Source organism: Chelonoidis abingdonii, chromosome 9, assembly GCF_003597395.2.
Source record: "Chelonoidis abingdonii isolate Lonesome George chromosome 9, CheloAbing_2.0, whole genome shotgun sequence".
Lineage (NCBI taxonomy): Eukaryota > Metazoa > Chordata > Testudines > Testudinidae > Chelonoidis > Chelonoidis abingdonii.
This window is the reverse complement of record NC_133777.1, coordinates 47975446-47992821: the sequence shown is the minus strand read 5'-3', so window position 1 is coordinate 47992821 and position 17376 is coordinate 47975446. Positions and strand designations below refer to the sequence as shown.

Sequence of the window (17376 nt, the reverse complement as noted above, 5' to 3'; positions counted from 1 at the left end):
TGTGTCATACCTCCTCTGCCTGTCTAATTGAGACCCCAGTCCTGCAAGTTGCTTACCATAAATGAACATGTGGCCCCACATGGAGCACCACTGGAACAGCTTGCAGGATCAGGGCCTTAAGATTACATCTCACTGGTGCAGGGAGTATCTGTATTTGAAGGCTTGTATCATGCCTGGCACATTATCAGTGCTTAAAAATAGTAATTAATTAATGTCTACATTTTCCCAAATAGGTATTGGACCCTAGGGCATCACTACAAATAACTGCAGGATACACTGATATTTCCATGTGTCCTGTGATCACAGGAACAGAACATCACAACTGAAGGCTGAGCATCTTTCTATTTAGTTTTTGTTTACACCTTTATCATTTTTGTGGAATGCAAAAGCTGGTGCATTCAGTTAGACACATGGAGTTTCTCAATTTCCGCAGCTCATCCACTCATCCTACTTTATAGGAAGTAAACAAAAGTGAAGTCTGTGAGGGCCTAGCCAAGAGAAACAGTGTGATCTCTTTTAATCAGTCCAATGCCTATGTTTTAATACGCACATTTACTGGCTTTATACATCCTAGCTTCAGGCATTAATTGTTTTTTATCACCTTCAAAAAGCTTAATTTCTATAGGGTAGCCTGTGCCAGTCGGTTTGCTATGATTTGCATAGGCAGATTCTACATGAGATATTTTCATACAGTATCATGGCAGGGTGGTTAGCAGCTGATTTTTAGATCTCTGCTCCCAAACTTCAATCCTGTCTGCTTTAAAGGGCCAGATTCAGCATTACCCAGCACCTTGTTTAGTCATTTGCACCCTATGCAAATTTTACACCCACTCTGAGGAGGTGTAAATCAGTGCTTTTCAAGCTATCTGATTTGGGGGACCGGCAATTTTTTTTTCCAATGTGCCAGGGACTGGTGCCATATTATTATCCTATTCCATGCTCTTATGAGGAAACTCGCTGCGGACCAGCAGCCAATGGTTCGCTGACCCACCACTTTGAGAAGCACTGGTGTAAATGACTACAGATGGCCATTTGTCTCCTTCACCCACTCCCAACTTCATACCGTCATCACTGGACCAATCAACTTTCACTCAGGGCCCAATCTCACAAGGTGCTGAGCACCTTCAACTCCTATGGAAGGTAGTGTGAGTGGTAGCATCCAGCATCTCCCAAGAGGAGCTCAGCACCTTACAGAATCAGGCCATTTCTTTTATCATTCAAATCACTTCTAAACAAGAGCTGGCCAAAAATTTTTGGTTGAAAATTTTTGCTGAAAAATGCAAATTCAGCTACACCAAAACATTTTGCAAATTCATACCAGTTTTGAAGTTTGTTTCTAAGAAAAACAATTCTGAAAAAAATCAAAATGTTTTGATTTTTTTGGTATGAAATTACTTGTTTCAAAATTTCCTTTATTTTTTTCAAAGTTCAAAAGTGTTAAAACATGGCTGAAATCTAAACAAAACATTTTGCTTGATTTGAAATGAAATTGGTTTTCACATAAGAATGGCCATACTGGGTCAGACCAAAGGTCCATCCAGCCCAGTATCCTGTCTTCTGACAGTGGCCAATGCCAACTGCCCCAGAGGGAATGAACAGAACAGGTAATCACCAAGTGATCCATCCCCGTCACCCATTCCCAGCTTCTGGCAAACAGAGGCTAGGGACACCATCCCTGCTCATCCTTGCTAATAGCCATTGATGGACATAACTTCCATGAATTTTTCTAGTTCTTTTTTTAACCCTGTGAGACAAGCAAAGCTACCCAGGTGATTAAGCATTTGCAGGATGTGGCCCTATAAAATGAACCAGAGATGGGACACATTAAGGATGCCATAGTAAGTATTATTTAGGTCTTGCTCCTACAAATGCTTTAAGCACAGGTGTAGCAGAATTCTATTTTTTCTTTATAATTTCAACAGGTCATATGTTTATTTTTAAGCATATTTTTTTTCAGATTTGTATCGATTTAAATTTTCACAGTTGCATTTTATGGGATGATAGGCTGGGGGTGGGGTCAGACAATTATCTGTAAATGTTGAGATTCAACAAGAATGCCCTAGAACCCTTAAGAGACAAACTGTCAACCTCACATGTGAAAATACACAAATTAAAGATGCTTAAACCCATGTTCTCAAGCGCCATTCCCCTCACTTTGCCTAGCTGCAAATGTCCATGATTGTTGATGGAACTATTGTGTTGGCAGTTTGCGGGTGTGCGATGAACCGGACATTTAGTGATCACACTCCACCCCTTTCCCAGCCTAGTTAAGCTGCACCCTTGGCCTACTCAGGCGCTCTAAAGCCGAGCCCCCAAAGGGATTTAGGTGCTGGAACCATTGGGCGTAAGGCGCCTGAGCACCGAGACGGGTTTGCGGGATCGGGGCCCGACACGGCAAGCGCCGCGGGGGCAGGTCCCAGCAGCAGCCGGCCCGATTTGCTGCTGACATCCGAGGCGGTTCTTTGCGAGCTCTCCCCGCTGCCACCGCCGGGCCGGCGAGAGCAGGGTGCGGGGGGGCTCCGGCTTGTCCCCTCGGCTAGGCTCGTGCAGCGCCCCGCGCACAGCAGCCCGCGGGGGGCCGACGACACGGGCACCCGCGATTCAGCCCCCTCCCCCGAGTAATTAGCTGCGGACAGCCCGGGGCGGGGGCTCCGCGCTGGGCCTAAGCCGGGCCGCCGAGGCAATACCGCCAGCGCCTCCCCCCGGCCTCAAGGCGGCCGCGAACTAAAGGCCCGCGCAGCATCTAGCAGCCGCACACCAGCGGCACCGCGCCACGGAGGACCTCCCAGCCCGGCGCCGCGGCCAAGCCCGGGCCAGCGGAGAGCCGCCTCAGGATAACCGAGACGAGACCCGCCTCGGATGGCCTCGGACTGCAGCCGACTTGGCTTGGCTGAGAGCGACGGGCCGGAGATAGCGCCACGGAAAGGCCGCTCAGGACGGGGGCGCGGTGCCGTGGCATCCTGACTCGCTCTGTCGTTCGCCCCGGCCGCGCCCTGCCTCGTTCCAGCCAGCTCCCGTTTGCCACACCCACTGATCCCATCCCACCTCCCCTCTCCTTCTCCTGTCCCTCCATTCCCCGCTACCCACCGGCCTCCTCTGTCCCCTGGTCCCATCCCACCTCCCCTCTCCTTCTCCTGTCCCTCCATTCCCCGCTACCCACCGGCCTCCTCTGTCCCCTGATCCCATCCCACCTCCCCTCTCCTTCTCCTGTCCCTCCATTCCCCGCTACCCACCGGCCTCCTCTGTCCCCTGGTCCCATCCCACCTCCCCTCTCCTTCTCCTGTCCCTCCATTCCCCGCTACCCACCGGCCTCCTCTGTCCCCTGATCCCATCCCACCTCCCCTCTCCTGTCCCTCCATTCGCTGCTGCCCACCGCCCTCCTCTGATCCCATTCTGCCTTCCCCACCTGCTGCCGTTCCCCACTACCCACTGCCCGCCTCTGTTTTCTGATCCCATCCCGCCTTCCCCACCTCCCTTCTCCTCCCGTCCCTCTATTCCCTGCTACCCACCGCCCTCCGATCCCATCCCGCCTTCCCCACCTCCCCTCTCCTTCTCCCATTCCTCCATTCTCCGCTACCCTCCGCCCTCCTCTGATCCCATCCCTCCATTCCCCTCTACCCACCGCCCTCCTCTGTCCCCTGATCCCATCCTGACTTTCCCACTTCCCCTCTCCTTCTCCCGTCCCTCCATTCCCTGCTACCTACTGCTGTCCTCCAATCCCATTCCTCCTTCCCTACCTCCCCCGCGTCCCTCCATTCCCTGCTACCCACCACCCTCCTGTGTCCTCTGGTCCCATCCTGCCTTCCCCACCTCCTCCCATCCCTCCATTCCCCACTACCTACCGCCCTCCTCTGATCCCATCCCGCCTTCCCCACCTCCCGCCGTTCCCCGCTACGCACCGCCCTCCTCTGTCCTCTGATCCCATTTCCTCTCCTCCTCCCGTCCCTCATTCCTTGCTACCCTCCTCTGATCCCATTCCTCCTCTGCTATCTTCATCCCATCTCCCATTCTCCTTCTCCCATCCCTCCATTCCTTGCTACCCATCGCCCTACCCCCATCCCACCTCCTCTGATCCCATCCCTCCCCTGCTGGCCCCCATCCCATTCCCCTATTCTCCTCTCATCCCTCCATTTCCCACTATCCACCCCACTCTGCTCTCCTCCCCTCTCATCTCTCCACCCCATCCCATTTCCCCCTCCTCCCATCTCACCCCAGTGCTCTCACCTCCCCTTTCCTCCAATTTCTTCCTCCACTCTCCCTGGCCTGATCCCATCCCATTCCCCTGCGCTCCTCTGTCCCATCCTTCCATCCCCCTTCTCTCCACCCCCCGTCTATCTCCTCCCATCCCGCCAATCCCCTCATCCCGCCTTCTCTCCATCTCTCCCCTCCCCTTGCTCCCATCCCTCCGTTCCCTTACTCTTCTCCATCCCCCGTTCCCATTTCCCCAACTGCCCCACTTTCCTCCCAGCTCCAATACCCCTTTCCATTCCCTACCCCTGTTCCCATTTCCCCTGTCCTGCTCTCCTCCACTCCCACTCCCTGTTCCCCTGTTCCCCTCTCCCCCTCCATTCCCCCGCTCCACTTCTCCCATCATCCCTCCATCCCTCTCCCGCATAGAGGCACAGCATGGTCCAGCTTAGTGGGCTGGGCATGAGGACTCCTAGATTCTGTTCCCAGCTGCACCTCCTGAGCCCACATTTCCAGACTTTCATTGTCCTCCATATTGAAGCACCTAATTAAATGGCCTGGTGTCCTGAGGGGCTGAGTACCAAGCATTGACTCCCGCCAAGCTCCATGAGAGTGGCAGGTACTCAGCACCTCAAAACTCTGCTCACCTTTATGTAGGTGCCTGACAGTGTTGGCTTTAACCTCTGTCCCCACAATTTCCTGTGACATGAGGATGCTATTTCCTAACCTGCTGGGACTGGCTGGGAGGATTAATTAATATTTGCACACTGCTTTGACAATGTGAAGAGTTAGGTTTTATCCTGCCATCTCTCCTGGGCCCCATTGCCAGCTCTCCTCTTCCGTCTGCTGCACCTCTCCATCTGTGTGTTGGGCTCCCCTTCGCTCTGTCCATCCACCTCCACCTCTGAACCCATCCTGTAATCTTTTCGGCTGGGCTGTAAAACACCATGTTCTTTCCCTCCTCTCCAGCCACCTGGTCTCCCTGTTTCCTTTGGTTGCTGAGGGCCTGGGGAGCCGTCCCAAGCTGCTCAGGCAGGAGGAAATGAACTCTACCTAACGTTCCACTCAGTTCGCTTTTTCTCTCCCAGACAGTAAAATGGAGGAGTTGAACCAAGCACTGGCTTCCAGCTTTGCTGTGTCTCAGGACCTGAACAGCACAGCAGCCCCTCACCCCCGACTGGCACAGTACAAGTCCAAGTACAGTTCCTTGGAGCAGGCAGAGAGGAGACGTCGGCTCCTGGAACTTCAGAAATCGTAAGGGTTCCATAATTGATGGCTTTTTCCCCTTGGCAGCTGATCCTTTTAGAGCTACTCTACGGGCTTGTCTCTGTCTGCCTCATATCTTGTGGGCCAGGCATTTTATCAATGGTGTTTTGATATGTGGCGTCTACTCACGGTAGGGTCGTGTGAGTGTGAAGTACTCTGGCCTTGGTGCACCTCCAGCACGTACCCATGGGTTGGCATGTTGGAAGGCTGGCACTAGTGCTACCACTGTAGCTGCTAGGCTGGGAGACGGGGGAAGGCTGATACCAGTGAGTCAGGAACGGTCCCTTGGTACCACTATGAGAATATATAGTAACTTAGAATCCACAGAGCTAGAGGAATAACTCAACATGGAGTGTCCGAGCGTGTAGCCTATATGGCAGTGTGCGTGGAGCAGAGGGGAGAGCATGCATGGGAATCAGAGCAGAAATGGAGAGTGGGGCATTCCTGTGCTGCCTGGGAGCGTGTTCTGCGATGCAGCTTTCAGGATGACCCACTTGGGTTCCTTATAACTGTGTCTTTCCAGAATAAGAATGCTCTGACAGGATGTGCGATTACAGTGTGTTCTACTCATGCTTTGGGTATGTTAAGGCAGAGGCCAAGTGCCTCCAACACTGAGCTGGGGGAGTGGGGGAGATAGACGCCAGAGCTCCACAACCCACAATCTGTTGTTAAAGTTAGAGAACAGTTGTTGTTCTGGTATTCTGGCTGGCTCGTGTGCGGATGGTCTCAAAGGGCACAGCTGAGAATCCTCATTGGCTACATGGCCCATTCCCTTAACAAGCGCATGTATTCAGTGCCTTGCTCACTGGATCCAGACGCAGCATTCCAAGGTGCGTGGGAGGGCGGAAATGGCCATGTCTCCTTTCAAAGAGGGAAATGGGTTTCTCTGTTCTCTCCTGCAGTAAGAGATTGGACTATGTGAACCATGCCAGGAGACTGGCAGAGGATGACTGGACTGGAGCTGAGAGGGAGGAGGAGGAGGAAGGTGAAGATGCGGGCAATGAGGATATGGACGTTGACATGGGCAAGAAGTTGCCAAAGCGTTATGCTAACCAAGTGAGCAGGGATATATAGCACAGGGAAATGATGGGCTGGCTCCTGGGAATGAGCATGTGCATGTGTCTGTGCGGGAAAGTGCATGTGTGGGGTGAGTGCTCACGCCTGCATGCAGACCACACTGTGTACATGCATGCACAGTGCTTATAGGCAACAGTTGAAAGCTCATCTGCATTCAGGGCAGAATTGCAGGGTGGGGGAGGTGTGTGTGGGTGGATGCCCAATTCAATGGTGAAATCATAGCAGGGATAGTACGTAAGACAGAGTGAAAGTGTTTCCCAAAGTAGCAACACATTTCCTTACCTCTGTTATAAATCCACTGTTATAAATATTTTAACTGACTCACACCCACGGCTTTTAATTCATTGTGAGACCTTCTGTCATTCCCTATGGGGCTGTTCAGTGCTATTAAAAAGAGGTTGGATATTCACGTAAGTGTCCATTTAGATGCATGGGGCTGTGAATTATAAGTCACCGATGCAGATCTAGGCCTCGTTGGAGAAAGCAGGGCCATTATTTGTGTTTCTTGACCTGTAAGTATTTGTTCCGTTCCCAAGTGTCGTCATTAACATTGTTGCTATGTAACCCTACAGCTAATGCTTTCTGAGTGGCTGATTGATGTCCCCCCAGATCTGGAGCAAGAATGGATCCTGGTGATGTGTCCCATGGGGAAAAGGGCACTGATTGTGGCATCCAGGGTAAGAGATCGTAGTGTGGGTCAACCAAACAAAGCACAGTAGTGGAACTCTGTATGTGCGCCCATCCGTCCATCCTAATAAAATCAGATGTTAGTCCAGGAATTCTGGTTGCGGTCTTCCTGCCAATGCTGCAAAAAACCTGCTCCTGCTCCTTGGGGAGTTTTGCTACTGATGTCAATGGGGGTATATCTAAAATCAGCTATGCTGGGGGGCCTGGTTTCAATACAGTGATCCCCAGATGCTGTTAAAATACAGCCCCATCTTGTAAGGTACATGGGACAGGTCTGGGATTGTAACTGGATCTGTGTTTTAAAGCCTTGAGTACGGTCACATTGCAAGCCACAGGTCTAACAGCAGCACTTTCTCCATTTCCCTGCAGGGCTCCACTGCAGCTTACACCAAGAGTGGATTTTGTGTCAACAGATTCCCCTCCCTCTTGCCAGGAGGAAACAGGCGCAATTCGGCAACTGGGAAAGGTAATGATCTGAAGAGACCTTCAAAATCGGTACAAGTGACCTGGCCTGCTTCTCTTTGTATTTAGTCATGGCCTGCCCAGCAGGACTAGGTTCTCCTTGTGGCTAAAGGGTAACCTAACTTCTGTGTCTATCTATTTACATTGTGGTGTGAGATGTTTGGGGAATATTGGGGGTATTTTTTTACTATTGTAATATCAGTTTCTCTTGGAGAAGAGTGATATTGGTTGAACTCAGGCTCACAACCTCCATATCCTTTTCCCACTTAAAAGCCAGAGCTGTCTCTGTGTTAACACAAGTCTACACTGGTAGACTATCCAGTATTCCTATAGGTAAAGTGTGTGTGAGAGCAGGGGTGGGCAAACTGCAGGCTGCATTTGGCCTGCCAGCAGTTTAAATCCGGCCTTTGAGCTCCTGCTGGTGAACGTGGTCTGGGGCCTGTCATGTTCTGGCACTCCAGCTGCGGAGCAGGGTCAGGGGCTGCTCCACGCAGCTCCTGGAAGCAGCAGTATGTCCCCCCTCTGGCTCCTATGCATAGGGGCAGTCGGGGTCCGCTCTGCATGCTGCCCCCATTCGAAGTCCCGCCCCTGCAGCCGGAAGGGGACATGCTTCTGCTTCCCAGAGCCACTTGAGGTAAGCGCTGCCTGGAGCCTGCACCTCTGAGCTTCTCCTTATGCCCCAACCTTTGCCACAGCCCTGATCCCCCTCCTGCCCTCTGAACCCCTCAGTCCCAGCCCTGAGCACCCTCCTATACCCCAAGCTCCTTGTCCTCAGCCCAGAGCCCCTCCTGCACCCTGAACTTTCTGGACCCATCCCGGAGCCCGCACCCCCAACCAGAGCCCTCACCCCATCCCACACCCCAACCACAATTTTATGAGCATTCATGGCCCGCCATACAATTTCTATTCCAAGATGTGGCCCTCGGGCCAAACAGCTTGCTCACCCCAGTGTAGAGCCTTCACTTGCTCTTTGTAATATTACACAAAGCTGCACTGAGTCTGTTGTTTAAGAGGGTTGTGAATGCATGGAAGACTTTTTTTTTTTTTTTTTCAGTGGATCCATAACTTCCTCTTCACGGTTTGGGTCCTCCATCTAGGAGTCTGCCCTGAATGTTCACTGACTCCATCAGCAGATGGTGTCTTTCCTGTGCCCCTCCGAGCTAGGTTGGATTCTACTGCAGTAGCTTCCAAAGCTGGAATGGGAGCGAAGATTGTGTTTGGGCAAAGTCCTGGTAGTGTCAGAGCTGTAGTATGTAGTTTGGGTCTGTAGCACTCCATGCCTGGATCACCTGTGTTTCTATGTACAGACTACACGATCTTGGACTGTATCTACAGCGAAGTGAACCAGACGTACTACATCCTTGATGTGATGTGTTGGAGGGGGCATCCCGTTTATGACTGTCAGGTACTGGACCTTTCTTCACCCTAGCCAGTGCATTCAAACCCCGCCCCCCCGTACTGGAGGGAGCCTCATTGTGTCACTTGTTCTCTGAACTGCATCAGATATCAGGGATTCAGTGGAATCTGCAGTAGGTGGATGCCATGAGGCACCACAGTAGACTCCCCAGTGTTTGGGATGGATGATCACTACCCTGTGTGTCTTCTGCCTTCTCCAGACAGATTTCCGATTCTACTGGCTTCATTCTAAGATACAAGAAGAGGAAGGACTGGCAGAGAAAAGCAGGATTAATCCAGTAAGTTCTTTGTATCCAGAGCACAAGGAGAGTGGGTTTAACTCTCCCATTCAGAATGGGTTATGTTTTGGCGTGTTCATTGGTTTGATCTTCCACATGTCACCACTTGGTCACTGAAATGTTCTTCTGATGAAATGAGATCCCACATTCAGGATGTAAACAAAACATTTAAAAATAATAAACCTGCACTTTCCATCCTAAATGCTGGAGGAGATCTGGGCTACAGGGTATTTAACTGGCTGCAGTGCCACTTTTTTAGTCTCCCTGACTGAAATGCAGATGTAAAGGAAAACCAGCAAGGTTTCCCTAGGGACAGCATTAGTGTGCATTTGCTCTCCGACAGGAATCCTCTTTTGATATTAGGAGAGAGCCTCACCTGCTCTCAAGAACTTGCTGTCTGTCTGAGGGGTTGAGTTTGAGGCAGAACCAGAGATTCATAAAGCACCAGCCCTTCCTCTACTGAGCTGTGCTGAATGCATGAAGTTGAAGAGACTGAGGCTGTGATGAGGCCAGTTTCTGTGCAGTACAGAGCCCCTCAGCTTCCACTGACTCCAGTGAGAGAACACATCAGAGGCCCCTGATCACTGAGCTGTTATTTTGAACAGTTGTTCCTGAATACTCTCACTCTTGAAATCCAGGGGGCTACTCATCAGTTTAAAGTTAGCAAGTGCTTAAGCACCTTGTTGAAGGAGGATCTTTTCCCTGTTCCATTAAACTGGTTACTGCGGCATATGTGAGCCATGGTCTCAAGGGGTTTTTAAAAAAAAACAAAAACAACCATCTCTGCCAGCTCAGGTCTCTGCTGAGCAAACGGAAACATGGAGCTTGTTCCTACAAACACTCGCTACGAGGTGGTTTGCTCACTGCCACGAGTAATTCACTTCAGTGGGGTTTCTCAGTGGCAAGTCTTGTACTCAGTAGTAAGTCTTCTTTCTAGGACTGAACCTATAGATTGTAAGCTCTTCAGAGCCTGGACTCTGATTTATATGGTGCCATGCTCATGCGCCCCTGTGGGGCTATGAAACTCGTAACCGTCAACCAGGCAGAGCTGGTTGTGCGCTCAGTGATATGCTCAGAGAGAGCGATTTGGGCCTAAATTCATTGCAGGCGCAAGTGGTCACATCTCTGATTTCAGTGAATATGCATCTTATGTCAGTGGCGAATTTGTTCATCGACATTCAACAGATGCTACTTGTGCTCATGCTGAAACAGGAGTAACAGAAAGATCATTGGGCTGGTTTTCAGAAGTGGTTGGCACCTGCATCTGCCATTGACTTGAACTGCAGGTGATTGGCACCTCTGAACAATTAAGTCCTCTTGCTTTATCTCCAGAACCCAAAGCTTTGCAACATTTGGTATAATTGGCCCGTGAGAGAGAATGCACTAACTGCTCTAATTCTCTTACCCTTTCAGTTTAAATTTGTGGGCTTGCAGAGTTTCCCCTGCACCCCAGAGAGCCTCTGCGAGGTGCTGGCCATGGACTTCCCCTTTGAGGTAAGATGGCTTTCTGCCTTCAGTGGAGGGACTGGGGACTTGGGACCATGCTGCGGCTCAGTGACAACAGAGCTGTGTGTTGTACAGGGGCTGGGGGTGGGTAGGAGGTGGGTTTTAAGGATGTACTGTAAGAAGAGTAGCTGCATTTGGGGTAATATGTCTGATTTTACTTGGGAATTGTGGCTTCTGCAGACATACTGGAAGCCAACTCAGCTGCAACCCGACTCCCATACAATGGACCAACAGTAAAAGAAGGTTTTGTGGTTAAAGCACTAGACTGAGATACAGGCGACTGCAGTCATTTCCCACCTCTGCCACAGAGACCATGTATGGCCTTGGACAAGTCACTTCATCCATCTGCAGCTTTTCTCCATCTGTAATCTTGGATAACCATACTTCCTTGCCTCATGTGATGAGGACAGATTCACCTGTGTCTGAGGTGTTTAGATCCTACAGTGATGGGGGGGGGGGCATATATAAACCTAGACGGAAAGGGAGACCACCACTCCTTCTCAATTACCCCAAGCCAAGTGCCTCTCTGACTCTCAACTGCATCTCTTGAGCTCTCTAGGCCCATGTAAGCAATTACAACAAATGCAGACTGAAACATACTGACAAGCAAACGCTAGATTTGCTGGTAACAGTTGATTGTCTGATGCCTTCTTGTTAAGGCAAAGATAGTCATCAGATTTGGCCAGCAAGTCTGAGTCCTCTGAATGGCAGTGCTGGAATTGTACTAAGCAAAGAGCAGAATGCACAGAATGTCTATAAAGCCTTTATGATTCTTTAGCCAATAGGCTCTCTTGCCTGCCAAAACTTGAAGAATCTGGCAGCCTTAGTGACATCTTTGGCCTGAAAGCTTAGTTCTGCCTCTAGACATCTCCCTCTGGAAAAGAGGTGTAGAACGTAACCCCACTGAAGGAGGAGTAGAAAGTTCCAGGAAGACACTGAAATTCTCAGTAGACTCAATTTTCCTCTCTGGATTTATCAAACTCTCTCATGTATCCCAGTCACAATTTGCCCCCATGTGTCCAGCTGTGGAAGGCTAGTGGATCAACATGCTGGGTCATCACGCTGACTCTTGTCTAATTTGGCGCTAGCTGTAGCTCTGAGTTCTCTTCCTAACCAGTACTGACACAGAAATAGGTTGCCAAGGATTCACTAAAGAAAACTGAGTGCATGATCATGTTAAATTTGCCACCAGAGGGAGCTCATGAAGTCCCTGTAATGTAGCATGGACAAAAAGAATTAAAACTTGCTGGCTGCAGGTGAACCAAGTCTTGCTTACGGACTGCATCCTATGAAAACTAAATGAATTTGCTATGTTGGCTCCTTCAGGAAAGCAAAGGTGAATTTTCCCCATTTGTTAATTATGGAGGGACGTATAGTGCTCATGCTGTTCAAATGATCTCTTGCAGGTGATGGCAGTGAGTTTAGCCAAATTTTTCAAACCTCGGTCCCTAAAATGAAGTTTCTGACTCCAAATTTAAGACCTGATTGAAAGCCCAGTGAGGTCAATGGGAGTCTTTCTGTTGATTTCAGTGGGCTTTTGATCAGTCCACTGGCCTTTTTAAATAAAAGTGATTTTATGAATCTGTTTTTCAGAGATGCACAAATCTGATGGAAGTAATTGAAAATCTTATTGAAGTCAATTGGAGCTGTAGGTGCTTGCCTCTTTGGAAAATCACAAGCCTCTTTTACTTAGGTATCAAAGAGTGAGCTTAACTTGAGGCACTCAAGTTTGAAAGTGTTGGCCACAAAAAAATAAAATCCCTCCATACCAATTTCCCATCAAGTTTAGTCTTGTGCAAACAGTAACATTAACCCTCTTTCTGAATTGGCTGGCGTCAGGACAGTGATTCAGTGTAGAGACAGACAGCAAATTAAATTGGCTGGAATGAAAATAGAAACTGAAGTAATTTACAGAAAAAACCTCTTGAGAGGACGTGACTTATCTCGATCTAGCTGATTCTTGGCCCAGGTTCTTGGGACTCTCCCCATGTGCTGAAATCTTGAAATAAAAGGAATGCAATTGAAGGAGCTTCCCTGGGTCTGTACCTACCAGAATCCCAAAGTTACTTAAAGACTCTCTCCTGCTTTGTGTGGCTAGTATGGCCTCTTATTGACAGCATGCTGTGCGTTACCTGGAACATATTACATGTGTCTGCATGGCAGAGTGTGGTCACGTCAGGAGCTCTCTTTTCCTGAGTCATCCCTTACTTCCCCCATGTGTGGGTTTGCATGCAGAATATTCAAGGATCTTGCACAAGCAGGATATGAATCTCATTGCTTTGGTTCATGTTCGCAAGTCCTCTGTCCATGGGATTTTTCTGCCAGAGCCCCACAGTGATCGATAACCAAGTAACCCTCTCTCTTTCCCAGTTACTCTGCACAGTCAGCCTCTTTGCTCATACGTAAATTGCTTTTTAGAGTTCAGCTGGCTTTGCTAAAAGGAGCCTCCGCCCCCACCTCGACATTAAGAAATCCCAAGGTAAGGTGTAATCTGACCAAGTGCACCTATGGGAATCAGTGGAAGGGATAATCAAAAATCCTTAGTGTGCTGTGTAAATTTAAATGGAAAAAAAGCTAATAGGTAACATCATCCAGCTTCAGTGCTTGAATTGCAGTGGTAGCAAAAGGCTAAGGGCCTGATCCTTCAAGTACAGAGGGCCCTTAACTGCCATTGATTTGGAGTGGGAGATAAGGACACCCATTACCTCCTGAGATTCATTAAGAATTTATTGAGCATGAGGAAGCTGACGGAACAGGAACAGTAGACTGATCAGGGCTGCTTGGCATCACTGCCTCTGACTAATCACTTCCAAGATGTCCTATTCTTTTAATAATAATAATAAAAAAAAAGACCCTGAGATGTTCTTTCTGTAAGGCTGCCTTATTAAAAATCAGCCTGAGTTTCTTCAGTGCAGGAGCACAGCAACCAAACCCAAAACACTGATATTTGCTGATCAACTGACATTAGCCTAACCGTTTGTGTTTCTTTAATGATCCGATGGACGTGACCCATTCAGCATTTAATTGTATTCTCACTGAAAGAGGTGCTAATCTGATAGTATTGGAACTCTTGGCTTTCCACTTTACTCTTCCTTGGTTTATCGCATTGTCTGAAGTAATCAAATAAAATGTCTGTTTTAGCTTGAAAGTGAAAAGAGATCAGTAAAGCTGGGAAGCGTCAAAGTCAAATGTATTTGCTTTCAGATACCTCCGTCCCCTGATGTAAATGCTGCCCGTTCCATCTCTCTGTCTCTCTGCCTCTTACAGATAGATGGGCTCCTCTTCTACCATAAACAAACCCACTACAGCCCTGGCAGCACCCCACTAGTGGGCTGGCTCCGACCCTACATGGTCTCAGACATCCTTGGGATGACTGTGCCAGCTAATCCGCTAACTACCAAACCAGACTACGCCGGCCACCAGCTCCAGCAGATCATTGAGCATAAGAAGAGTAAAAAGCTGGCAGGAGAGGAGGGATGCTTGAACTCCAAGGAGGTGGCTGAGAATGGACGTTATGAGTTGGAACACTTGTCTACACCTCGTCCGGCAGAATCTCTCAACAGCCAAGTTGAGACAGCAAGCCAGATGGAGAGCTAGACTACTGTAATGGGATGGTTTTATTGAGAGGGTGAGGGGCCACAGCGCAGCCTTCTCGTTTTCCATTGCTGCTCATACTGGCTGAGAGAAGGATAATAATGATGACTGGATGGCTCTGTTTTAAGTGGCTTTAAGGGAAATAGGTCAGCTTTAACAGTTGTTGCAAGGACTGTCACTTCTGTGGAGATGCTAAGGATTAGTCCTACCTGCTGAAGAAATCTGCTCTTGGGATTGGTCCCTGTGCCAAACTGCATGGTTACTCATTTAGAACCTGATCTGTTCCTATTGGAGTCCATGGCCAAAACTCCATTCTCAGAGCAGGATTCACACACCTCTTTGTAAACTGAACACCAAATATCAGGCCTCAGACAAACCTTATTAGGCTGAAAATCTGGGGCATTTCCACCTCCAAACCAGTGGTTTGTACTTACGACCCTTTCGATGAAAGTTTTGTGGTCATCTGATTCTAGTTTAAGGCTTGCACTCTTAAGTCTAAAATCTGAAGGCTGTGTTTGACACCCACATGTTAGTGAGAAGCAGACTTTCATTGCATCAGAAGAAGCCTCTGTATTGAAAAATGGCCGTGTGCAAAAAGAGCTCAGCATAATTTTATTCTCTGACCCTTTTTGCAGTAGGGGAAATGGCTGTCATGTTGAATTTTTATTTTTTTTATTTTTTTTTGTGTGTGTGTTGAATGTGCAGAATAAAATGTTTCACGGAAATATTAACTCTTCAGTCTCTCTTACCAGTTAACCAATTTTGTATTATCATTTAGATATCTTTGGATCAGGCACTTTATAGCACTAACTGAAAATATTATGTATGATAGAGTTTCACAGCTCTATCAATGCACCTTAATCCTTATCTCATGCTGTTCCAATCCTAGCCCTCTCTTGTATACAGATCTTCAGCTGCATTTATATGTACCAAGGATGTGTCTACACAGTACAGCGGTGCCTGTGTTGTGTGGGCACATGGTACTGCAACAGGAGGGTGTTGTCTGTTGCTATATTAAACCAATCTGGAGAAGCAGCCGCTAGGTTATTGGAAGATTTCTTCCATCAACCCAGCTGCTCTATGGTAAGGGTTAAGTCAACATAACTATGTCACGCTGGTATGAAATTTTTCACAGCCCTGAGCCATGGAGCTAGGTGACCTAATTTTTAGGTAGAGCAGGCCCTAGTTTTATGATTAAAATGAGTATCTGCTAGGGTGAGACCACCAAACTCAACTGACTGGTTACCCAAACTAGGTTTTCACTGGCGATTAAAAGGCCAGTATGTTAACTCCCAGGTTTGAACTCTTTAAAATGTTTTATAGACAGCAAATGAGTTATGGTTCCAACCAACCCACTTAAGTTAAGAGGTGGATGAAATTTCATACTGTAAATACTACTGTAGGTGATGTACCTGATTCTCCATGAAGCTCTGCTTGGTTATTACGAAGAGAAATCACATTATGTATGGTAGGTGATGAGCACCCTGATACCAGGAATGATTCTTTATGTGTAGACAGTAGATCCATTTATATACTCCCCCACCCACCCCCATTTTCCCCAGAAAATGCTGGTTTCTATGCCAAGAGTGTGGGTGGCTTGTAGTGGTTTGATTGTACAGCTGATATTGATAATACAAGTGGGTGGCAGGAACTGTAATAACTATACTGAAAACTCAGCATGGAAGAGAATGTTGGCCTATTACCCCCTTCATTCACACACACGTGGGAAATCACGCCCTGGATGTGTGAATGAATTTGGTTGTTAACACTTGGCTTGAATATGCTACAGACTTCTTCAAACTGCTGTTTATTGTTAGTATGAAACAACTTTTGGGGTGGGAGGTCTGTACTACCCTCCCCTTCTCTGCACAGTGAGGGATGGAGAACGTATGTGAGGTACCCCTCTACCCTGATAGAACGCAACCTAATATAACACGAATTCTGATGTAACGCAGTAAAGTGGCGCTCCAGGGGGTGGGGCTGCGCACTCTGGTGGATCAAAGCAAGTTCAGTAAAACACGGTAAGATTTTTTGGCTCCTGAGGACGGCGTTATATCAAGGTAGAGATGTAATAAGTGTCCTAAGAACTGCCGTAGCCTAAACCAGTAACAGGCTCTGCTTGTAAAAAATGAATAATACTGCTGTTGCTCTCTGTAAATCTCAGATTCTGATGGCAAAATTCAACTGGTTGGAGGAAATTGGTGCAAGAGGCACGCTGGAAGCATGGGCCCCTAATCAGGGTGCTTTTCAGATGTAATAAAGTGCTAATTTATTTAATCCTCCAGGAATCCAAATCTAAGGCCGCTTGCTCTGGGAAAGGGAAAGCGGCAGCTCTGGTTACTACCTTGTATGCTGTCCTTCACAGAGCTTTCCAAGGTCCTCCAGCAAAGGGGAGTCATCAGTATAAAATACAGTAGGAGGAAAAAGGCTTTTTCTCTGATAGAAGGGGAAACTGAAGCTATCTTCATATGTTGTAAAGGATCCCTTGCAGACAGTGCTGCATAGTTCTGCTTTAAAAATATTAGCAGGCTCCAGGAGTAAATCTTTACATTTCAATTAATGCTGAAACTGAAAGGTTGTGTTTGGGGAGAAGATGTTAAACAAAAGTTACTGGCTGCCTGCAAAGCATTCTGTTTCCATAACTCATAGCTGTTGGGTGTGATGCTGATACTGGAGCACTCTCCACCCTGCTCCAGGTGGAACAAGCAGCTGCCTCTGCTCCTTGTACCTGCACCTGGCAGTAACTTACATTGCCATACACGACAGGAACCTGCTGACACGGCAACGAGGAGATAGTTGGGCAAGTGGGGAGAGCTCAGTATAGCAGAGCTAGCCAAAGTGTGGCCTGTGGGTTTCTAGAGGGGTGCTCATCTTTATTGTGGAGATGTGGCCTACAATGAAG

The 17376-nt window shown here is 48.3% G+C and overlaps 1 protein-coding gene across 1 annotated transcript; it reads left to right on the top strand.

Moving 5' to 3' along the window:
* Window positions 1-4929: 4929 nt before the first annotated feature.
* SNUPN (snurportin 1) lies at window positions 4930-15205 on the top strand. The gene is made up of 8 exons (XM_032799817.2): window positions 4930-5442; window positions 6357-6510; window positions 7104-7208; window positions 7588-7684; window positions 8988-9085; window positions 9297-9374; window positions 10788-10868; window positions 14148-15205. The coding sequence occupies exons 1-8, from the start codon at window positions 5285-5287 to the stop codon at window positions 14475-14477; spliced, it is 1101 nt and encodes a 366-aa protein (XP_032655708.1). The 5' UTR covers window positions 4930-5284; the 3' UTR covers window positions 14478-15205.
* The last annotated feature ends 2171 nt before the right edge of the window (window positions 15206-17376 follow it).

Bases quoted from the DNA above. Each gene is read 5' to 3' on its own strand.
- SNUPN (XM_032799817.2), top strand. From the start codon at position 5,285: ATGGAGGAGTTGAACCAAGCACTGGCTTCCAGCTTTGCTGTGTCTCAG. The intron at 5,443-6,356 runs GTAAGGGTTCCA...TCTCTCCTGCAG, and splicing joins CTCCTGGAACTTCAGAAATC to TAAGAGATTGGACTATGTGA. The intron at 9,375-10,787 runs GTAAGTTCTTTG...TTACCCTTTCAG, and splicing joins AGAAAAGCAGGATTAATCCA to TTTAAATTTGTGGGCTTGCA.